Source organism: Mchenga conophoros, linkage group LG3 (genome assembly GCF_057382185.1).
Source record: "Mchenga conophoros isolate Kocher_MC1m ecotype Shallow Benthic linkage group LG3, M_conophoros_male_GT1.1, whole genome shotgun sequence".
NCBI classification, from domain to species: Eukaryota; Metazoa; Chordata; class Actinopteri; order Cichliformes; family Cichlidae; genus Mchenga; species Mchenga conophoros.
This window is the reverse complement of record NC_140528.1, coordinates 60,688,797-60,713,116: the sequence shown is the minus strand read 5'-3', so window position 1 is coordinate 60,713,116 and position 24,320 is coordinate 60,688,797. Positions and strand designations below refer to the sequence as shown.

The 24,320-nt window shown below is 42.6% G+C and overlaps 1 protein-coding gene across 1 annotated transcript; it reads left to right on the top strand.

The window, feature by feature from the left end:
- Positions 1-1,901: 1,901 nt before the first annotated feature.
- On the top strand, positions 1,902-24,263 carry znf219 (zinc finger protein 219). The gene is made up of 5 exons (XM_085265526.1): positions 1,902-2,124; positions 11,936-12,020; positions 12,252-14,574; positions 14,736-14,882; positions 17,846-24,263. The coding sequence occupies exons 2-5, from the start codon at positions 12,015-12,017 to the stop codon at positions 19,018-19,020; spliced, it is 3,651 nt and encodes a 1,216-aa protein (XP_085121652.1). The 5' UTR covers positions 1,902-2,124; positions 11,936-12,014; the 3' UTR covers positions 19,021-24,263.
- Positions 24,264-24,320: the final 57 nt, after the last annotated feature.

The following is a 24,320-nucleotide window of genomic DNA, read 5'->3' as shown; positions in this document are numbered from 1 at the left end:
GGTGTAGAAGAAGACCCAAGGAGCGGGGTGCTGACCAAGAAAGAAGCACCTGCTCCAAAATCAACAGCTTCAAACTCAACTTAAATTGGCCTTCTGGAGAAACATTTTATGATCAAACGAGACAAAGACTGCATTAACTGGCTACAATGACGAAAGGATGGAGGAGTAGAGGTGAGACTGTAAAACTTATAAACGCTGTACCAGCTGCCAAGCATGGTGGTGGCGGCATCATGCTTGGGGGATGTTTTGCTGCCAGTTGTTCTGGTACATTGCATGGAATGATGAAGAAGGAGGACTACCTTCAAATTATTCAAATTCACCTCGAATCAACAGCTAGATGTCTGAAACTTGGATATCGTGTGCAAATACACATTAAAGCTTCTGGAATGGCCTTCCCAAAGCTTAGATGTCAACCCTGCTGAAAATGTGTGGACTAAAACCTAAAGACTGGGTCCGTCCCAGGAAACAAACCATTTTAAAATCTACCATTTCTGCCATGAAAGAAGTCAGCTAGACCAGCGGTCCCCAACCTTTTTTGCACCACGGACCGGTTTATGCCCAACAATATTTTCACGGACCGGCCTTTAAGGTGTCGCGGATAAATACAACAAAATAAAACTAGTACCTGTACCGAAAAAAAGAAGATTTATTCATAACACACGTGAAAAGACCAAGGAAAACCGAGTTAACAATAAAAACGATAACAAAATAACGCTGAAAACCGATAAAAACCCTGAAAACCATACATTTCACACCTGAGCCTCAACTCTCGCGGCCCGGTACCAAACGACTCACGGAGGTTGGGGACCGCTGAGCTAGACTCATGCCAAAAGGTGTATATTGCTAACAGACATTTATTTGAGCCTATCTTGATTAGATCCCAAAAAATCTGAAATGAACTCAAATGTGTTCACGTATTTCACAGTGGAAAGAATTCAAATAAATCATTAAAGGTCCCAAATTATCATGCCATCAGTGCTTTTGATGTGTGTATGTAAACCGTGCCTGGAGTTGGCGTGACTTGGTGGAGAGGCGATCTATGATTAGAAACTCCTAAACTCCTTTCTGTCTATGACAAAACAAATGGGGTGTTCCAGAGACTTATTCATGCAAACTCTATTGATGCTGGTACATGGTGTGGACATGGTGCACCTGCTGCGGCTTAGCTATTAGAGTGGGTACAGCAATACACAGTAGTGTGCATTGGCTAGGAGATGTGGAGAACATTCAAAGACAGAGAAAGAATGACTCAGACTTGTTATTTTTCCTTTGATGTTGTTGTTACATTTTCTAGAAATTAAACTCTGCCTGACCTCAAGTTCAGTTTCGACAGAAACATTTTTAGTTTTTTAAAACTCATTCTGTACTTTTATCATCACTTTCTCTTTACCTCTACACTTTCGTTTGGGACCTTTTGGAAAACCCCTGGGCGACTCCTATTGGTCACCCAGCCTCATGTTGGGAACCCCTCCTCTTCCTCAACACATCGAAATTTGTGCACTTTGTTTCTTCCCATCCTCATAGCGGCCATGTGCTTCCGGGGTGGCTCACCACAACATTTTAGCTGCCTCTTGCCTCTGTCATCACTTTTATCTCACTTCTGTTGGTGTGAAACTTTCTTCTTCTTCTCCTTCTTCTCCTGCCACCCCAAAAAAATGTCTCTTAACTGTCAGCTACCCGCCACCCCAGATGCCATATTTAGGATACAAATGTGAAGAGATGACAGCGTTGTAAAATGGTGCCCGTGCTGAGATTATAATTAACATTTCCAACCTACATCACTCTCCCTCCCACTTCTCCTATGCTCCCCCCACCACTCCCCCCCATTCACTCACTCCTGTGTAATAAATGGGCAAAAATGCAAGAAGAAAGGAGAGAAGGGGAGAAGGAAAAGAAAAGGGAGATGGAGGAGGAGGAGAAGGAGGAGGAGAGAGATAGTGTGTGTGTGTGTGTGTGTGAGAGAGAGAGAGAGAGAGAAGAGGGTGACCAAACGGAGGGAGGGGGAAACGGCGTATGCTTGTATACAACCCTGATTTCCATTTTTTTCCCAACTCGTAATGTATTTAATTCAAGTGAAACGTAATCATGACGTGTCGTGTCATTAATCTCCTCGCCGCCTCTCCCGTAAGTACACTGAGTCTTTACTTTCAACATATATCCTATATCTTCATTTATCTTCTTACATTTTATTTACCACTATGTTTACATATATGCACTTTTATGCGTGCTGGCACGAAACACCGGCGACGAAACATTTCCAAAATTGTTTAATTTACTGCGACTGTTGTTGCCTCTTTTTTCTCTCTTCTTCTTCTTCTTCTGTCACGGGCAACACGCGGGATAATGGCCAACATAGTTGTTGATGTGTTTTATTTCACTCCGCTTTTTCACATTTATTTATTTATTTATTTCATTGGCAGCTTTGGCTGTGTGTGTGTGTGCGCGTGCTCGCATGTGAGTGATTGGCACGAGGCATGCATGTATGTATGTATGTATGTATACATGTAACCGCGCGCTCCGGACCACTTTACGTGTGTGTCATGTATGTAAGCCGGTGTATGTGCGCGCGTGGTCGACAAGCATGTAGCAGTCGGAGCTCCGCTTCTAAGCCGTGACATGACAAAAAAAAAAAGAAAAGAAAAAAAGCTGAGAAATGCACTGTTTTCCCTCATAACTGAGGAAATACTCGGTGTAACAGTTAAACCAAGTCGACTCGAACAGTCAGCACGAGATGAAATGCGACTTAAAAATGCTCGCAAGTGCACGAAAAGTCACTCGGAGGTTTATTTTTGTTTAAAAATTGGACACAACTTCAGCTAAGTAGTTGTGCAAGCTAGCTCTTAATTTTTGTTTTTATCCGCGCGAGCAGTTTGGTAATTTGGCAGCTCTTCTTTAACCTCTCTGAAAAAGAACGGCGTCTTCTTCTTCTTCTTTTTTAAGTAGGTTATATTTTTATTATTTATTATATATGTGTATTTTTTTTTTAAAGAAGAGCCAAGTTCTCTGTGCGTAACGGAGAATTTCGATAAGCCGCGGACATATTGTCCAAGCGTAAAAGTGGATTTTTGCATGTTAGCAAGTTGATTTACAAAGCGTAATTTGTAGGTAGATGCGATTAGCTTGACTAATTCTTTTGTTGGACACACATTAGGCATTGTGTTGTGCGTTGTTTCCGAGATAAGCACCGCCACTTTTCGTGTGGGATACGCGCAAAAAAAGAGAAAAGACTGTTTAACGGTGCTTTATAAACCTTATACTTTCGGCCACCTTTTACTACAATGTTTACTACAACCCGTTTAGTTGTCCTAACGTTACCTCAGCGCTCAGAAAGTAGCATAGCAAGTGTGGCAATACATGCAATGTTGGGGCCGTGTGCGTGCAAAACGCGTGTTGCCAGATTGTGTTCAGTAAAGATAAGTTACCGGTTTTCGTCCAAAAATGTGCGTTTTTGGACACGATGGCTCTTTTTTTTTGAGGGGGGTGAGGGGGGCACTGATGTCGGTGGTAGATTGGCAGAGAGGGATTCAAGATGAAATCCATGATGGCACTTTTCCCCCCTCCCGTCCTCTCCTTGCTCGCTCACTCGTCTTTTTCCCCTCCCTTAATCTTTTGTATAGAAAATTTAGGAACAAAATGGAGCAGGGGAGAGAGAGCGATAGATAGGCTGACATGACACACACACGCCACCCTCCGACTTCTCCGACTACCCTGCATCCCCCGTGTTCATGATTTTTAATCGCATTTTTTCTTTTGGTTGTTGTTCTTGTTTCTATTTGGAAGCGGGATTGTGCGCGGACACCATCTGCGGGCAGGGTTAATTTGATTTTTAGTGTGTGTGAGGGGGTGTTTATTAGTGCATTGTTTGTTGATGGTTATTTATTTCATTAATGTGCCTCTAATTGAGATGGCCGCGAGAGAGAAGAGAGAGGGGGGAAAGGAGCGTACTGAAAATGGTTGCACGTTATTGACGCACATCACAGGGGCGAGGAGGAAATTCCTCTTGAGATAAGGCGCAGACGTGTCATCTGGGTTGACCAAAGACACTCCCGTCGCCTTCTTCTATATCCAATGGAATATGTTTAGGGATCCTGAAATGCCCTATTTTTTTTTTTCATATCTACCCAAAATGTCACACTCTTGAGAGCCTGTGCACAGTGGAAGTAGGTTGACATTGCTTGCGTGTCCTAAAATGAGGCATGTTTTTGGAGGGTTTGGCATTTTTCAAGACGGGTTTATGCACATTAACTTTCATAATCCCTCTGCGAAAAAGAAAAAAAGAAAAGAAAGCTGAGACAATTAGAAAAGAAATGACTTCACTCCAAATCCCTGTTTTTCTTTGGATCATCGCCTGCAAGAGTGACTTTTGGCAACAAGACGCTACTTTTCCTTATCCGGGCTTGATCAAAAACTAATAACGCAAGCATTGTTTTTTTTTTATTATTATTCTGTTAGTAAAAAAAAGCCTCCCCTGCCTCTCTACAGGTTGTTTGCCATTAGATATAAGGCGTTGATTTCATGTCAAACCCTTGGCAGATACTCATCTGCAACCAGCTGTACTAATGAATATAAAACACTGGCCCCATGTTAAAAAGGCTCTAATGGTTTTTGCTTCATTCAAACCTCTGTCTGCTTGTTGTGTTCAAATAGTATCCACCTCCTCCTCCACCTCCTCTGTCACCCTCAATGCCGCCTACTTCCCATCTTTGTACATACTGTACTGTACTTGAAGGGGCACATCCACCCCATCCAGGTGGCTCTTGGGAAAGAGATTGTATGTGAGGGGAGAATGAGACAGAGGGAGAGAGAGTAAAAGGGAAAGGAGTGTAGCACCAATCAAGGCTTCTGATTGATATAATTGGGTCATTAGTGCGCTGCGGGAGAGGCACCTGCTTGCCCTCAGTTAGGGAGAATCTACTGCATTGTGACATTTTGAGACTGTTGAGAGTTCTGCTAGGCTGCTCGGGATTAGAGTGTATTTAGAGCATTAGGGTCTTACTTAAATAGTCTGCCACTTTTTGTCGCTCGCATTTAGTTTGGAAGACCAGCTCTGAAATCAGCGTTTGCAGCAGAGACGTACAGGTAGACGGTCTGAATAAAAAACAAAAAAATCAAACACGACAATTTGATAAGCAAAACATTTTTCCAACTTTCCATTAGTGGCAGTCCCGTGACTGCGCTTTTCAGCAAGGTGTGCGATGTTATGAAAGCAAGCAGTATTTGAATTTCTCCCTCAAATCTTTTTTAAAGTTACAATACAACTCTTTTTGTGTTTTTTGGTTGCATTTCATTTGACCTGCTGAGATCAGCACAACAGATGCCTTCCCAGATGAAAAACTGAAAGTGTGAACTATTTTGGCCTCAATTTAGTCTGAAAACATTCTGGACACCGCATCAAAGCACTTTATACTGTAACCTGAAGACTGTGCAATAGAGAGAGAACCCCACAGTCCCCAGTGAGCAAGTACTCGGCGACTGTGGGGAAGAAGACATAAAGTCATTGTTGGAGTGCATCCTCACTCTTCAGCTCAAATCCCCTGCAAAAAAAATAGAAATAAAATGTTACATTCCAGCCTATACATAGAGTCAGGGAGCCCTTGAGTGCAATCAGTCACCCAGAATTACACCAGGATGTGTTGATTTAAGTACTGGCACCTCCCATTTATATGTGTCTTTATAAAATATAGTGCAACAGAGTGTGTTTCAAACAAGATGTTCCTAAGAAAGAGAACACATGCTCTGCAAATTTCCCCAGGGTGAAGAAAGAATGAAGCCATTACTATTATACACTTACCCTTTTCCCCCCCACACTAAAGCTGTTTTAGGTATCTGATATATATACATAAATACCCCAGGGAGGTCACAGTGAGTGGTGAGCATCCCTGAGGGGGTCGAAAGTAGTGTGTTGCTTAAGGACACTAAAGTGGAAGGGGCGTCATTCATGGAAGAAAGGTTTCTGAACCTTTTCCCAGACAGTAGGGAGAAAATTGATCAGGTGGATGTTTGTTTCACCTGCAGGATTGTCTCCAACCTAGCAACTGATCCTCGGTGTGCACACATAAGCCTTTTAGGAAGAATGCGTACAACCACACACATGCTCCAACCAATTCTTCTTTTAAAGCATCAGTCTCGTAATCCCGAGTCAGACGAGTCATTCAGCACCCCCCTTCCCCCTCCACTCACTGGTTTTAGGAACGGCGCGGCCTGTATGAGTTGGAGTGAGACTCTTTTTTTTTCTCTGCCGAGATGCTTTCCGGTGTTCGGGATTCGCCCGCTCAGGTCTGGCACTGCAACGTTGCCTCCAAGTTCGAGCATCAGCTCGTGTTCTCTCGCTAGAGGAGTAATTCATTCAAAAAGAGGAGAAGCAGGAGCTCGAGAGGGGATGGTGCATTAGAGGAGGAGAGGTTAGACAGGAAGAAGCAAAAAGGAGTAAGGTTGTGAGAAGTGGAACATAAAACACATCAGTGAGGCAGGAAATGCTGGCTCAAGCTGGACTTTGCGCAGATGAAAGACGGTAAAAGTTGGGACGCTTCCTTTTAATGTAACTTTTTCTTCAACTCCGCTAAAGTACCTTTCGAATAAGGTCAACGGCGTAACAGATGCGAGCCATTAGATCGCCGTTTCACTTGCGTTCTGCGATCAAAACGATACACATGAAGTAGCATTTTTCCCCGTATAAGCAATCTGCAACACTCATCTTTAACGGTCGGTGGCGGAGACTGCGCGGGAGATGTTCACCCTTATCATTGTTGAAGCTGAAGATGAGGGAAGAGCGAGAGTGCGAGGCAGGCAAAGTTGAAGCGAAGCCGGCGGTGGGGAGGGAGGAGGTGGTAGTGGTGGTTCAGGGAAAGGTGAAGTAAAGGAAATGAATACCGGCTGTGGGGAAGTTCGCCACGTGACCACGCGATAAAAACCACAGGGCCAAATTATACTGTACCGCACAGGGAGCGGGCTCCCCTCACTTCCTCTCGCTCTCATCTTCTCTTTTTCACACACTTTGTTTTTTTCCCCCCTTCCTTGTGGTCAGTCTCTCATACACCCACTTATCCCCAAAGGACACCTCACCTCGCGCTGGCTTCATCACACGAGAGTGCAAGTAATGCAGCGGGAAGAAAGATGCACTTGTAGGGATTCACAGAAATACACACAGACTACGAGCACAGTCCTTACTTTATGCCTTAAGGCCGGTGCCTGAGACCTTGAAGATGTCTATTTTTAGGTACGTGGAGGAGGACTTAATTTTCAAACAACACAAAGGTCGCTGTTGCTATAGATCACTGGTTCCCAAACTGAGAGCGAGATCCCCAAGGGGTCACAAGGGGTCAAGGAGAGCAGAGCATACACTCAGATTTATTCTAAATCTTTTGACATTTACCTCCACAGACTGATAGGAAATGAATGAAGGGATCATTGTAAGTCAGGCTTAATTACACAAACTGTGACGAGGCATTCAAAGTACTGTTTAGCTTCATGAGGCTACAAATCACAATACACAAACCCTTCTTATATACAACCTATGATACATTAACACTATTTATTATGAAGCTGTATAACACTTCTATCCCACACACACGGTTACCATTATGAACACTAGGTGAAAGGTGTTCACACCCTGATATATATTTACAATTACAACATGTATCTCTCATGTGCATGTGCAAACCTGCACTGACTGCCTTCACAATAAAACTCTGCCACTTCGGTGGATATTTACACAGTGACACCCCCGATCCCCACCCCCAGCTAAAAGAAAAAAAACAAAAAACTTGTCTGAACATATTGTGCAAATTTCCCTCAGCTAGTATTTACCAGGTATGTAACGTATGATTCAGCCATATCGTTATGCACTCCTTGTGATCTGAGTCAAGGAGTAGTTATCAGTATTTAAACAGTGCAGTTTAAAAAAAACAAAACATAGTGACCCTGATGATTAAAAAAAACCTCATTTCCAGTCAAGGCAATTCAGGACCCACAAAGCTGCATTTCAATTGCTGGAATGTCAACTTTGGGACGCTTTAAAGCTGGTGTCATCTTGCGAATTACTATGTCATTACACTCCTGCTCATGCACTGCAAATTTCAGGATCAGGGGAAAAAAGAAAGGGAAAAAACAGGAAAAGCCAGTGAAAGTGCAGGAAAATCCAGTTTGTATCGAAGGGATGGGAAAATCCATTATGTGTTGCATATCAGCAGTCAACTATAGCTCCGGGCCTGAGAAGTGGAACAAATGCTTAAGTGCGTTTTACGTGGAGTCTTTGTAACGGCCCGCAGGCCGTGGCTGCGACAGGAAACCAGGTTGCTCAGAAACCCTGTGTTTCACTCCATTTGTGATCTCAGCAAACGCTTTCCTGAGCAATTTAGGGTCTCAGCGGTTCGCTTTTTAATGATGATGTCATGATGTCTATTTTGTAAATTGTGATCACATTTAGGCGATAAATCAGGGCCTGATTAAATGTGTGGCTATCCTGTGATTGACAAGCTGCTAGCATGTATGTCTACAGTGGCTATTAAGCCTCTTTTCCACTAGTACCTGCTCAGCTAAACTCAACTTGGTTTTTAGGGTTTTTTCATTAGGTGGTAGCTATGGGTACTCTGCAGTTTATTAGCGTTTACTCTGACTGTTTTCCAAGTGACCTGAGTCAAGTTGAAAAAGTGATGTCAGAAGATCGCATGCCACTGATTGGCCCACAAATGAGGTCACTGAGGGAGTCATGAGAGCAACTCTTTCGCAAGACTCAAACCCGGCAACGGCTGCTGGGCAATGGCCTCACACCTACTTGGCTCTTTCTTTTACCCTGAGTCTGACAAAAAGCCAAAGTGCGTGAAGCAGGTGTACCATCGCCTCGACCTCCATTGTTGTGTTGTCTTTGGATTGCAGGCAAACAGCGTCACTGGACTTTTGGGCTGCCTTGCTATAACGACCCCGCCCACATTGAGGTGGTAATAGAAAACGACCAAAACCTCGTTGAGTAGTCTAGTTGAGGTGCTAGTGTAAAAGGCAAAAATTATGCTACACTCATGGCTCCAGACCATTGTTTATATACAGTTTTTGTGTTTATCTAAAGCAAACCAGAAAGTTGTTTTGTAAAGTCTATAGCACTGATTCCCAAAGTATGGGCCAGGGCCCCCTGTTGGGCTGCAAAGGTACTGCAGGTGGGCTGCAGTATTAAGCTCAGTTTAAAATGAGTATGTATTATTGTGTATAGCCAACAACCCGTGTTGTTCATGTGGTTTGAATGAAAGTTTCAAGAAAATCCATCACTTTCTCTTGTATTTTGATAAGAGTGAAGATTTAAGATTGGGTGAGACCCCATTTTCTGGTTTGCAAGTGGGCCACTTGCTGGTCTGTAATATCATTGTGAATCTCCTACGTGGATCACATTACCTAATATTAAATATTCATTGCCATGACGCACATTTAAAATCAGATTATTACCCCTCCCCTCACAAAACTAAAAACACCCACCACACACACACGTAGGTGTTACATTTTTGTACGCTGCTCTCACCCTTGCTTTGAGTACCTACCCCAATCCATTTTATAGCTCGCCGTGTGTGTGTGTGTTTGGACACACTGGGAATGAGCAGCATTTGTGGATGATGTGAGAATGTCGTCTTCGGTGCGCTTCTTGCTTAATTTACACCTGCTTTTTATGTGTTTCTCCCCCACCTGATTCCAGCATGATTTCTTCCCCACTCCACCCTCTCCCCGAGTCACCCCCAGCCCCCTTTTCCCATGCATCCTCTGCTGCACCTTATCTCCCTCTCTCAATCTATCCAAATTTTCTTTATTGGCATGACAGGGCCGGTGGTTGGCGACAGCCACCGTCACGGTGGAACAATGCATTGTGATGGTGATATTCATATGATAATGCCATCAGACTTAATACTGCAGCAGATACATTTAGATAGCCGCTCTCTCTCCCTCTTTTTCCTGCTTTTTATTCCTTCTCCCTTTCTGCACCCCCCCCCCCCCCCCCCCCCGGTCTCTGTCTGCATGTGTATTTCTGTGTTGACTTTCAAAATGGTTTTTAAATGTTGCTCTCTCTTCATGTTATGCCCCAGCCTGCCACTATCACTACTCTGATTTCTCTGCTATTCTCTGTTCTAGCATGTCGCTTTCTCTTTTTTTGGTTTCTTTGCTTTTACCCTCAACACCATGTTGCCAATCAAATTAAATCATTTTCGTTCACATGGCTTCTGAGACTGTTTCTTTTTTTTTAATGCTGCCCAGTTTGTAACTGCTCTGTCTATTTGTCTGTGTCTCCCTCTTTCTTTCTCTCTGTCTGCCTCCTTTCTCATTTTTTTTTCTTTGCTCTTCGCCATGTTGGCAGGGCCCAATCTACCAGCTGATATCAGCATTCCTTGGCACTCTGCCAACTGGCAACACTGCAGGAGAGAAAAAAGAGAGGAGAGAGAGAGAGGGGAGAGGGAGAGAATGAAAGAAAATTAGTGAATAATAGACGGAGGGAGGGAGGGAGGGAGGGAACGAGAGAATGAGAGGGGGATGGGAAGAAGTATGAATCAGGGAGAGAAAGAAAGACAGAAGGGAGAGGAATATGGTGAGAGAAAGAACAATAATGGTGGATTAAGAAAGGACTGTCTGTGTCTGTGTAAGAGAGTGTGTGTGTGTAAGTGTGTGTGTTTATGTGATTGATATGGTGTGATATCCCTGTGAGTCATAGCTGAGCTAAAATGTCAACTGGCTACATGAGAATCTCTTTGTCATCAAGCCTCAGTAACTCTCACACACACTCACACACACACACACACACAAATACTCAAATCCATATAAACACATATGTGACCATACCGCCATGTGAACAAAAATGTGGGTGACACACCTGCGAGCACAGATGTTCCATTGTTTTTGCCACAGTGATTTATGACCTTTTTGTTGTGTTGTGGGTGCTCAACTCCTGCAAAAATGATGGACAAAAACCAGCCACGGCGCACACAAATTCGGTGGAAGTGAGGCGAAGTGCTGCGCTCTCAAAATATTTGGGCGTGTGAGCGTGCCCTGCCAAAATGCTTGTGCGTGTTCAATGCGCAGTATCACACTTCACGTTTCAGCTGACTCTGTTATCTGGGGTGACAGTCGCAGTACAGTCGAGACAACAGCAGCAGCGGCGGCAGCAGCAGAATAAGCTCACATATATAAATGACTTCAACAATTAAGCATGACTAAGCAATGTATGGGTGAATGCCACCACACCCAAACAGCAGATTTATTGTTCTGGCTAGGTGCATGCATACCATATGTGAGTGTGTGTGTTTGTTTGTGAGTGTGAGTGCGTCCGGGCCTGATTTAAGCAAAAAAAGCTGCTACTGTATGACTGTTCAGGAAGGGTGTGTGGGGAAGTCAAAACATTGCGCGCCCATCCTGTTTGGGACAGTCCGTGTCCTGTGGTGGTGCCCTTAACTCCTAAACACACACACACACCAATGCACGTTCACACTTCAGATAATCATCCCATATGTGCTAACAGTATGCCAGCATGTACGCTGAACACATGCAGGAGGCAGAACAGGTGCACACCTGTTACACATTCAATGCGCACACCAACGCAGGCTGAGGAGCAAGTGACGATCAAATACAGATTTTCTTCGTAGTAAACATGCACGTGCATTAAAATGTATTGTTGAGTGTGCATTTGGTGCTTTGCAATCAGAATTTAGGGTGAAATCTGTTCAAAGGGTCTTAGTGTAAATAGCTTTTAATCCTGTTCGGCTAAACTCTGCTACCTGCAGTTCATCGCTGGATATTTCAAAAGCATTACACTGATACTATTATTCCTAATTTACCTAAAGTCTTTAGTTAGATAATTGTCTTAACATGCTTTTAAAAAAAAGGGTGGGAACAACTTCAAGTGCAGTAATTGTTAGATTTTTGGTTGCAAATAATTTTCTGAGCTTTCTATGCTTGTTTTTGTCCTCAGACAATTACAAGAGGAGACTGCCACAGGACTGTGTCCCCCCTCAGCAGAGACACTAAAGAATGGCATAACATCACACACAATGCTGGTAGGACTTTTTTCTATTTTCTTATATGCGCATGCATCAACATATAAAGACTCATACCCTCGAAGTTTGTGCAGTTTTTAAAATCTGGCCAAGGTTGTGCTATAAAAGCTAATTATGCACAACATGCAAATTTAACCTTTTCTTGAGGTTTTTAACTTTTAACTCCTTCTTAAGTCGCTGGTTGCCGCTCATTATCTGTCTCTCTCCCTCTCTTTGTGTTTTTTCTGATAGAGGATGGATTCTCCACCGGAGTGTGTGTTGTCTCTTTCTTGTGAGCAGACCCAGTCGCCCCCAACGCTGCCGTCTCTAGACCACAGCCCCCAGACCTCCTCTCCTCACACTCAGCTCTCTCTCCCCGATAGCCCTGTTGTCTTGCCCATTCACAGCTCCGAACCTTCCCCCCAGAGCCCGGACACTGCGCCTTATTTCCCCCTCTCTCCGTTCCCCCTCCACGAGGGTAATAACAGCAATCACCATGATGTTGATGAAGAAGATGATGAGGAAGGGCTGGATGGAGTACCTCCATCCCCAACGCCGGCAGTGGCTTTGTTCCCAGGAGGAGGGGGACAAGAAGCTGGATGCAGCCCCTGTTTGGACTCCTCTCCGCCAGATACACCATCAGCACCATTACTCGGGTGTGGTGCCCTGGAGCTGGCCCTGTCTTCAGGACAGAGTGGGAACTGTAGTGATGAACTAGACCTCCAGCTGTTCCAGAAGGATACTGTTACCAGGGCCACACCTGGAGTTGGAGGGGCCTCCTCGGGGCCTGCACTCAGGTATCCCTGTCATGTATGTGGAAAGAGATTCAGATTCCAAAGTATTTTGTCTCTTCATGCACGAGCTCACAGTCTGGACAGAGACCGGCGAGCTTCAGCTCTGTATAGGACTGGGCTCCCTTCAGCTCCACTAAAGCAGCACCTCAAAATCCAGCAGAACCACAAAGACCTAATTCCGAATCACAGAAGTCACCCAAACCAGCGTTTACTGCCTGGGGCTCTCATCCAGCATCTCACAGAAGACGATGAAGTCAATGGTGAGGTCAAAGGTCTTGATGATGGACTACAGACAGACCAGAACCCCAGTTTTTTACTGGATGACAGCACACCCTTGACCCCTCCGCTGACAGAGGACCCTGTGTCCGTGACCTCTCCCTATTCTTCAGCCACCGGGGAGGGCGTATCTGCTTCCATCACGCCTACATTTCGCTGCCATGCCTGCAAAGGAAAATTCCGAACAGCTTCAGAGTTGGCGCGGCATGTACGCATTCTCCACAATCCATACAAATGCACTCTTTGTCCCTATTCTGCCAGCCAAGAAGAAAGCCTGGCGTCCCACTTACAGGAGTGCCACCCTTCTCCCGATGTACCTGCTCTTCCACCAGCTTACAGTTCGAGGCCCATCATCGCAACCCCCGACACCCCAGTACCCACGCCAACCCACACGCCAGCCCCAACCCCGAGCAACCCACAGCTGACATCAGTTGCTGCAGTGGGCGGGTCCTCTCCACTGCCAGCATTTCGCTGTGACACTTGTGGACAGCGATTTACGCAGTCATGGTTTCTGAAGGGACACATGCGAAAGCACAAGGACTCATTGGACCATAAGTGTCAGGTATGTGGCCGTGGCTTCAAGGAGCCTTGGTTCCTAAAAAATCACATGAAAGTTCATCTCAACAAACTTGGCCTCAAGGCTGGACTGGGAAACCCTGGGGGACCAGGAAGTGCTGAGCAGCAGTCTAAAAGCTCCCTCAACGCCCTCTACTCCAGTCTCCTTCTGACTCAGCGAGGAGGTGGTGCCAGAGGAGGTCAGGGAAGACCAGAGAGAGAAACTGGAGGCAGAATTGGGATGGGTTTGAGTAAGTCAGCCATCCTGGGCTATCTCGGTTTGCCTAGTGATGGCAGTGGGGCTAGCTGCATGGAGAGACTTCAAGCAGTGGCTCAAGTAGCAGAGATGGGAAACGGTGGTGGCAGTGGTACTGCAGGGGGAGCAGACTCGGGAAGAGGAGGGGGAACGACTAGAGCAGGGGGAACCGGGGAAACTCCAGCAACAGTTTCAGAAGGAGGAGATCAGGCAACTTGGTGGCAGCTGGTGGCTCGCAGCTTGGCGGTAGCTCAGCAACAAAGGCCTCATCAGCGAGGCCAGCAGCAAGGGCAACGAGGCCCGGGGCGGAGTTCAGTGATTACAGAGGTCGACCAAGTCAGAGCCTACCTTGGAGGCCTGGATCCTAGAGAAGAGACCGGAGGACCAGGAGGGCCATGGGAATGCCCAGATTGTGGAAAGCTGTTCCGCAGTCTACAGCAGGTGGTAGTTCATGCTCGAGTTCACACTCAGAGGCCCCAGAAAGGAGGTGGCAGCGAAGAGGAAGGGAGCAGTCATCATAGAGGAGTGGGGCTGGGAAGAGGAGGCAGCAGTGAAGTGAGACAAGAATCCCAGCTACACAGCGGTGGATCCCAACAAATGGCAGAACTGAGACAGGAATCAAAATTGATGGGTGGTGGATCACAACAAGCTGGAGGGGCTGCAGGGTTTCACTCTGTCATCTCAAGCTTCAAAGGTGTGACATGAGTGTTTTTTCTAGTTCTTTGGTTTGTGTTTGTTTGCTATCATATAAGAATACATTGTTTTTCAACTTCAACTTTCAACTTTCTATTGTCATTAGAATCTTAGCTGCTATCTTTACATTTTCCACTTTTTTCCCTTCTTCCCTACTTGCAGGAGAAAATGGGCTGACGACAGTCTCCTCCATACCTTCAGTTCCCACCAGGGAGCGAGTGCGTGGCAGAGGGATAAAAGACTGCCCCTACTGTGGCAAAGCCTTTCGCTCTTCACACCATCTCAAAGTGCACCTCAGAGTTCACACAGGTGAGATACTGCTGTGAGTTTAACAAACCATGTTTACTTTTTTAACCTTTATAAATCCCTGGAAAGGTTGCATTGAGCATCGTTGCTTTTCTAGAACTACAGTTTTTTTCTTTTTCTTTTTTTAAAAGATTTTACCCCAGAGGCCTGGCCAGCACTAATCATAGCCCTCTACTGCAGGCAACTGAGCTGCTCCACCGGAGCAACTCCAGCTTAAGTGCCTTGGTTGAGCGTATATTAACAGTAGTTTCTGGGGGGAAAAAATCAAGCCACTCCAGGGATTAAAAAGGGAAATTGCTCACTTCTCTTACTGGCCTCTAACATCGCTACCAGTAAACGGTACAAAAGAAAACCTTTTCATGTCTTCTCCACTAATTAAACAGTAATCCTCATGTCTCTATTTCGATTTGTATAATGCAAAATTTAGCTAAATGAAACTGGTGTGGTTTGATGTTTTTTTTTTAATAACCTATTTATTTTTATAGACACATTTATTTCTTGTCAATTACGTAAAAATACTAAATCTTCTTATCTTATCTTAAATAATGCACATATTAAATGCATGAAAAATTGCAGAGAATTCGCTGTCTTTGAAACAAGAATCTGTAACAAAAATCTTTAACATCCATCTTAAATACTGTAAAGAGAAAAAACATTTTAATAAACTTTTTTAGGACAAAAAGAAAAAAAAGAGGAAAAACTGAGTACAGGATTTCTGACAACCAACTAGTTGGACTTTAATGAAAGTTAGAATCTCAAACACCACTCACACTCATACTATTAATTAATGTTCCATATTCATAAGCCTTTATCAGCATGAGTCATCGTCACTTTTCATTATTTGCCTTCAGGTGATGTATTTGATCAAAATTAAAACCCATCTCTCATTTTTTGCGATGCCACCTATCACTACTAACTGGAGAACCTCCCATAAAGACAGCAGCCAAAAAATGCACAGTGTGAAGTCTTTTTAAGAGTTGCCATTATCATTACTCATTTTATAGCTGAAAGGACTTATCTCAATGCGTTTATATTTTTCCCAATCATGCACTGCTCATTTTCTCATACACTACTGCCTCTGTTCCATCAAGTGATTATCACATGGTCAGTAATTAAAGCAAATGCATCAAATTATGATAATGCTCTCTTCAGAATCTCGTTTCCCATCGAGAGTTTTATCCCGTCTTTAGTGTTTGTTTCACCAACACAATCAAGTTGTCCCTGCATCTGTACGTGCGCCTGCGTTCCTCCTATGTGACCAGTTTTTTCTTTTTTGACTCTTGGGAATAAGATCATTTACGTTTTTCATATGTTTAACGTTTCCTGATGTTAATGTTCAACATCATCCCCTTTATCTTTCCCAGCTGTGTAATTTTTAATGAGTAATGGAATACTGCCATCTTTCTTTAAAACATGTAACTGCACCTCCTACTCAGAACTGCTCAAATGACCTTTGAGCAGCTTATACTTGCTGCAATTTTGCAAAATACTTGCTTGCCATACTTATTTGCAATGTTACGATTTTGCAATAAGTGCTGTGGCATAGTGAAAGTACTTTTAACCTATTTTAAAAATGATTGCATTTTTTGTGTATCTTTTACACATGAAACGATTTAGACTGCTGAAATTTGTCCTCAGGTCTGCATTTCACACAGAGTGTACCCATGAGATAGTCCTCAGTAAATGGGAGTAAAACTGATTAAAAAAATAAGAATTATTTGCAGGGAAATTTAATTTTAGCTGCCATAAAAAAAAGTACAAGTATATATTGATATTGGAAAAAATCAATCTGACCTTGTTTTATTTGCAAAACTGGCTTTCCTGTGAAAAAACATGATTCGTTTATTGGCTTATGAACCGCTCTTTTAAGGTCCCACCACAACATTTCAGTCAGGTTGAGATCTTTACTTTGATTAGGCCACTGCAGCACCTTGAATTTTTATTTTCAGCAATTCTGTTGTAGATTTGCTGCTGTGCTTGGGATCTTTCTCATGTTGCATGGCCCAGTTTGAAACAAGCTTTGACTATTAAACAGATGGTCTCACATTTGACTCTAGATTACTTTGGTATACAGAGGAGTTAATGGTCGACACAATGACTGTAAGGCGCCCAGGTTCTGTGATTGCAAAACAAGCCCAAATGATCACTGTTTCACAACTGTGCTCAACAGTTTGTATGCTTGTGTTTCTTAGCAATAAGAGGCTTGCTCCTGGTAACTCTTCCAAATAAGCCATATTTGTTCAATCTTTTTGTAATTGTACTGTCATGAACTTTAATATTTAACATGCTAACTAAGGCCTGTAGAGTCAGAGATGCAGCTCTTAGGTCCTTTGCGGTTTGTTGGACAGTGTCGAATTGGGGGGACTTTGCAGAGACGTCCACTCCTGGGAAGATTGTGTCCTTTTATTAACACACTCCTGAACCTGCCAGACCAGAAAACTTCTAAAAATTCTGCTTTCATAGAAATGCTCAGACTTGCTGATGATCATTTAATCAAGCATATTTGATTAGCAGCACCTGGGTACTACTTAAGTATTTAATTCCAATGGAAGTCTCAAGAGTATTTATAGTTTATCATGTGGCTTCAAGGACCTGTGAAAGCTTTCTTTTTTGCATGACTGTATATGTGTGTATAAGAGGCAACTGTTTTTCAGGGTCAAAGGTGAGTACCATCAGGTTTCTACTGAAGAAAAAAAAAAAACATCCTGTATGTGAAATCAACATTGTGTATGCCATAAAATAGCTGGTATATGATATCATTAATACTAACACAAAGGTATTTCACTAACTGTAATATAAAAATACTTAAAATCACCAGAATATTTTTTTTCCTTCTTACCCAGTGAACACCCATTTTGGGGCATTCATTTTGGAGCATCTAATGAGTCCCACTGTTTTTTAAAATATTTTTCTAGCTTTATTTTTACTGTTCTAGAAATAAACTTTCTTCATTGTGTTTTCTCTAGGTGAGAGACCCTACAAATGCCCCCACTGTGACTATGCGGGTACTCAATCTGGCTCTCTGAAGTACCATCTCCAGCGGCACCACAGGGAGCAACGCAATGCCTTATCAGCTGCCTCAAATTCCTCCTCCTCTGGTCTCACCTCCACTATCAACAGTCTGACCTCTGGAACCTCTGGATTGGTCAAGCAGCGCCGATCTCAACCCAACCACTGCCCGGTCAACCGGGCTCCAACAGACAACCCCGCCTCTCGACCCAGCCAGCAGTCCTGGCTCCTGGGACTTCCAGACCAGCGGGAGCATCGAAAGGCCTTAGCAGCTCTAAGGGATGTTGACCTAGAGACCCAGTACAGGTACCTGTCTGGAGTAATGGGCGCTCTTTACCAAGGTGGAATGGAAGGAAGCTGGATCAGGGAGTCTCCTCCACCAAAGGCACCTAAGGTGTCACGACGTAAGCCCCTTACTACAAGCCGAATGGTTCAAGCATCAAGTGACAAGGAAGTACCCGTGCCATCAACTCAGGAGGGTGGTTTTGAACCACTGGATCTGTCCCGTCGCACTTCTCCTGGTCTTGGAGGGATGGAGGAGGATGGAGGTATGAGTGTAAGGGAAGGTGGTGAGGATGCCGTAGAGGATAGTTCAACAGGGGTCAAACTGAGCGAGTGTTTGTTTTGTCCTTTTCGAACATCATCAGCAGAGCTGATGGCCATGCATCTCCAGGTCAACCACACCAGTAAGTCCAGGCGCAAAAGAAGCTCTTCAGTGATCTTGGATGATGATGGAACCTCAAAGACCACAAGGCCAAGGATGGATCCCTCTGACCTCGACCCTCTGACAATATGGAGGCACGTAAGTGAGGCCGAGTCCCAGGCCTCCATGGGAGAATGGTCCTTAACTCAGTCCCAAACTCTTAATGGTCTCTCTGAGCACACAGCAGAACATCTGGGTAATGCTCTTGAACACCCAAACTCCATGTCCTCAGTGTCAAAGAATGTAACAGATGTTCCTGAACTCAAGGGCAAAATTGATGAAGAGAGAGATGAACAAGATGAAGAATTTGAAGAGAATTTGGAGAATAGCAGTCTGGAGGATTCACAAGACCAAGACCTGAGGATGTCCCTCGCTCTTTCACCAGCCCTGAGCTCTAACCACGTTGGAGGGGAGGAGGATAGAGTCTGAGGAGATTAAAATGTTTTCAATGACACCGCTTAAATTGGAATGTTGGGTTTATTGTTTTCCAACAAATTTTGACAAAGAATTGAAGAAAGGGCAGAAAGTATTACATAGAGAGAAGTTGTTTATGGTTTTGCCCTGTCATACCTTCATTTCTGGGCAGTCCTGAGGAGTCTTGACAAAGAGGAGAGCCAAAGCTATGGTATTTCCTCTGTCATTATTTGTCTCCTTGGCTTTGTGGTCCACCACAAAATACGGTAAAATTCCTGTAAAAAGAAAGCGCATGGACGCATCTTTTCAGGATTTTGTCGGCCACATTTTCTATTTGTTTTTCAGACTTCACCGAAAGATGGGTGATTTTTACGATGATCTCCAATTTGATAATCGAAAGATCTAGGGCAAAGTCCTGCATCATTCTAGAGTCGTGCGTTTATCCCACACTTATAATGGACTGGTAAATCCCAGACTACAACACTGACCATGCTGGAGCCAGCTGCGACTAGATGCTCTCCTGACGGACTGACCACTGAACAGCTTCAGGTTCCTCCTCAAACTACAACAAACAGACATGGAGGAAAGTTTAGTCTAAAAGTTTCAAGCTGCAAACCTCGGCTAAGCTATTCTTTATTAATTTAAGGCATGAGGCAACCGTTACAGGCCATGTGCTTTCCTTCAAGTATGTATCACTGCCTTGTTTGTCAGAAAAGTGTTTCTTGATGACTGTGCTAAAGAAAAACAGAAAGTTTGTAATATTTTTGTTCATTTGTTTTCAGTTAGTGCCTGTTCATGTATGTCGTCGAGAGAGTCTCTGGTATCCTTGCCCATCGAGGCTCTGATAGATCGTTCATTTTATCTGAATATACAGTTTAAACGATTTAAGTACAATATATTTGTTAAAAGTGGTTCTAGGGTGTTGTGAATAGTTCAGTTGTAAAAGAAATGCTACATCATAGTGTAATGTCCTTGACACAGACTGTAGCTGTTTGTGGCTCAGCTTGAAAAGAACAAAAAAAAGTATGTCATATAATGTGAGGAAAGGTCAAAAGCTGAGCGCTTAAAAAGGAGGTCAGAGTTCAACATTCAGTGTTTACAATGGTAGCGGTTGTTGGTTGGGGATGCAAAGGCACCAACTGAACACAGAGCGAGAGTCTGTGTGAGGGCTGAAGGGGCGACGCTTGAGCTCCTGAATACAATCAACTGACACATTGTTTTGAAGAGACTACGACTGTGTCAAAAAAAAGGAAAATTTTAACTTTTTACAAGGTAGAGAACGACAAAGAAAGCAGTCTAGCTGCCAGACAAGACTAAATCTAAGAAACAAACTGTACTCTTGGGTTACGGTGTGTTTTAGATGAGTAGTTTCCCTCTCTTCTTCTTCTTTTTTTTGTTTTAATAAGAAAAGAAAAGACAATGGTAGGAGTAATTATTAAAACACTAACAAACGCATAGGCATCCCAGTAGAATATGTGTAGCTTTTGTAAAGATGAAAAAAAAAAAAAGCAGACTTTTGTTTATTTTCCTTTCAAGATGCTTACAGAAAAAGGTTATCAATATAGGTGATATTGATTATAATGTTTGTGAGCTAAGACTAGTTGGAATGTCTATACAGAGCACTGTGCAAGTTTTTTTTTGAGTTCCCAAAGTAGTTGTTTTCATTTTGACTTTATCAATAGACCAAACGTTTTTTCAATGGCAGTTGTCACTTTCGGTTGTCATTTTTAAGTGTGTAAATGTGTGGTTTCAGTAGATTTACCCCATCGATTAGCAAAATCAGTCAGCTAGGTTGTCAGTGTATCAGATATTCGACCACTGAACTGGTGGTTAGGAAAAAAATGAAGTGCATTTTGTTTTTTATGTGGAAACATCCAGTAATCATTTCTTTATCCTAGTTTGAAGGTATATTTATGAATGTGAGGCATTAATATTCTCTTACACTGGTTAACAGCCTCTATTTATCTGCTAAGACTCAAATTGATGGGGTAATTTATGATTGTGACCACTCTTTAATGTGCATTAATGTGATTAAGTTCCCTTTTTAGAGCACCTTATGAGTTTTGTAGTGAAAGTCCCTTAGTGGTGTCTCCTTTAACAACTACTGTCAATGCCACCGTGCCTTCTGTTTCAAGCACTTCCTGGTATATTTTGTAAAACTCACCAAAAGCACTTAGCCTATATCGACACACTCTCTTTCCTCTTTCCTATTCCCCTTCAACACATCAGCCCATTCTCTTGATCACCTTCTCCTGTGTTCACCTCCTGATCCCTCTATTCTTGTGTTTTTGTTTTTATTATTTGCCATTTTTTCAGGCCCATTGGGCCTTAAACAAGGTCACTAGGCCTTATGTTCTAGCATGGCTAGACTCTTAAAAGAATGAACTACCTACCCTTAGACAAGTAAAAATTGTTGTAGAAGTAGGGTTAGAGAACTTCGGGTCATAATACTAACCCTTGGTAAACCAAAGCCCAAGTCTAAGACACATATACGTTGTGTTTAATCTCATGAGGTGCCAAAACATGTCTGATGTGACACTAAATCAAATACACTAGAGGAAACAAAATAATTCACCGTTTTCCTTTTACTCTCTCTTTTTCCCCTCGTCATGCTTGCTCTCCCTCCATGTCCTGCTCTCATCTGTAAACAGTCTATCTCTAGCACCACTTGAAGGTGACGTGTACTATCTGGTATTGAGGCCTTTATTAGATTTTTATTTCAGTTTGTGTGGTGTTTGTTCAATGCCGTTGAGATGGAAAAATGCTCTTATAATGATAAGTATTATTGTTTTAGCATTATGGTTAAAAAAAAATCAAGAGAAATGTGTTGTTGAATGTTGTACAGATAGCATTAGAGATGTTGTGTTTTTTTAAGGAGAGCACAAACCCGAGCAATGGTCCCTCCAACTCCTCCCGCTGGCAGATGGGAATAAAATGGACTGCCAATCATCATAAAAGTCTAATGACAAAAAGTCCCAGAGCTGTGGCATGTTTTCAAAAGAAACAAAAGATTTGAATGTAAAAATGAAGCCAAGGCCTCATTATTTCCAAATTGATTGCAAAGAAACAAAAATCATCTTTGTACCTAAGCTAATCATTTTACTCTTTTGAAGGTGTAGTTTAGTAGGAGTAAGACAAACACACGCACGGCTTTGTAGTGACTTGAAAACAGGGAAACCAGGATGTGCTTACCTGAAAACTGATGAATGCACAATTACATTCCAAGGATGCACAATTGGTGTACCTAACATGTTTAGCAATTTCTATTTTTTCATACTTTGAACACCTTCCTACTGTTTCATTGAGGTGTAGCAGTTTTTTACATGGCGTCATACACACATTGCATGAAAGTTGTCTGCATATAGGACGTGATACAACCACTGGTAGCTACTGTTCCCAGACTGTTTGGCAAGTGGTTGCTGGAGGTTGCGAGTTGAAAGTGGTCTCAAAGAGAGTGGTATAAGGAAGATTTTGTTGTTCTTGCTTTGGCCACTAACAAACTGTTGTGGTTGCCTGTAGTTTCTACACAAGTTGGTGAATTATTTGCAAACACTCGCAAACTGCTTCCTCAGTGGCATTAAACCTTGAAAAAAATTGCAACACAAACAGAGAATGTTCACCTTCAAAGTAAAAGCCAAGTAATTTTAAACGATGTGGCTTTTGCTTTGAAGGCAAAAGTTTTACTACTGCTCTGAGAGTAGCTGGCAAGTGTGTGCAGATAAGTCAACATGTTCCTTGTAAACCGTGGGCGACTAGCAGTTTTCTAGGAATAAAGGCTTTCACCAACTAGTCAGTGAATAAACATTTTTTGCTAGCAACTGGTGGTTGGCAGATGATCACAGCCTCATCTCTAGACCTGTGTGTCTGGGGCCTTAGTCACCCTGCAGTGTCACACATCCGAAATAGCACACAAGTTAACATCATGTTAGCCATCATGTTATTAGCAATGACATGACTGCAAAACATAAATAAGCTATATATGGTGTAAAAGAGAAAAAAAGACTTCTAAAAGCTAAGCTGCTATTGTGTCATTAGATATGTGCCTAGTTTGTGTAAAAAATAGTACTGCTGTTCAGTGAAATCAGTTATAATTAATGCATTGAGGAAGACGTTATCCACTAACTGACCCTGGGTAATGCCTTGATATTTTAAACCAACAATGGCATCTTGTTGGGCAGTGTTTTGATCTAGAAAATAAAAAATATGGTTGTATATGTCCTCTGTCATTTATATAATCACTGTCAGAGTGCTGAACAACCACACATAGTAAACACAAGGAAAGAAAACTACTCATGCTAGCAATGCTAATGGTAGCTACAGGTTTTCCTTCTATTAAACTTGTTTAGTCTAAATTTAAAAGTACATTTAGCCAAATAGGAGACTACAAACAGGCCTACCTTTGTCTTGAGATACTAAGACATCAGAGCAGATTGACATGTTTAATATGTAACAGTTTATTTGCCAAAAGATTATTGAAGCAAAAAGAGTGTATGACATCCTGTGTTAGCTAGCTCGTCTATATTGTTACGGTTAAACTTTACTGTTAAGTTCAAACTGCTTGTTACCGAGTAGAGTCTGCCCTCTTTTCTTGTGGTATTTACCCTTGTCTGGTATTTATTCATTAGTTGCTTAAAAAATGTTCTCAAAGTTGATTATTGCCCTGAAGAAATAAGATTACATCATGTTTTGTGTATCAGCAGCAACTACAAATTCTGTTTTTAATTAAATAGTTGTAAACTGTAATTTTGTAATAGCTATTAAGAGTATTGTCAGATTTTTAAGGTGCATTCCCAATTTTTAGAATAATTCACAATTAGAAATAGAGACAAAATCAGCTGACAATTTAACAAAGTATTCAAATGTTTCCAAGAAGATTGCTTGTGTTTGTCTGACTTCAGTTAATTTTTTTGCCAAACAATTGTTAAAAAATCAGCGAATTTTTTGCACAATTTTCAATTTGCTCGCTTGTAATTTACAAATAGATGTGAAAACGGCACCTTATATCCTGATTGTAAATCAGAAAATTCTCCAGAAAGGATACATTTGTCATTTCAAAGGGTATTGTTCTTTTTTTTTGTAATATGACAAATCTTTTGTGAGGTGAGGGGACCACGCTGGGTTTGGGCTCTTGTGTAGTTTACTGCCATTGCAGTGAGGGAAAACTGACCTAACATAGTAGTGACTAATATAACTTTGTGGACAGATAAAAAAAATAAATAAAAATAAAACACATTAGAAATAAATAAACACAAAACAAATCCTGTCTCTCTCTTTTTTATACCTGTTCATTTAGGATGCAGTTGTTCTTTAAAGTG

What these genes read in the sequence shown, in the direction of transcription:
- znf219 (XM_085265526.1), top strand. An exon ending in TGTCATCTCAAGCTTCAAAG is followed by an intron (nt 14,575 to 14,735) that starts GTGTGACATGAG and finishes CCCTACTTGCAG; the next exon opens with GAGAAAATGGGCTGACGACA. An exon ending in GCACCTCAGAGTTCACACAG is followed by an intron (nt 14,883 to 17,845) that starts GTGAGATACTGC and finishes TGTTTTCTCTAG; the next exon opens with GTGAGAGACCCTACAAATGC.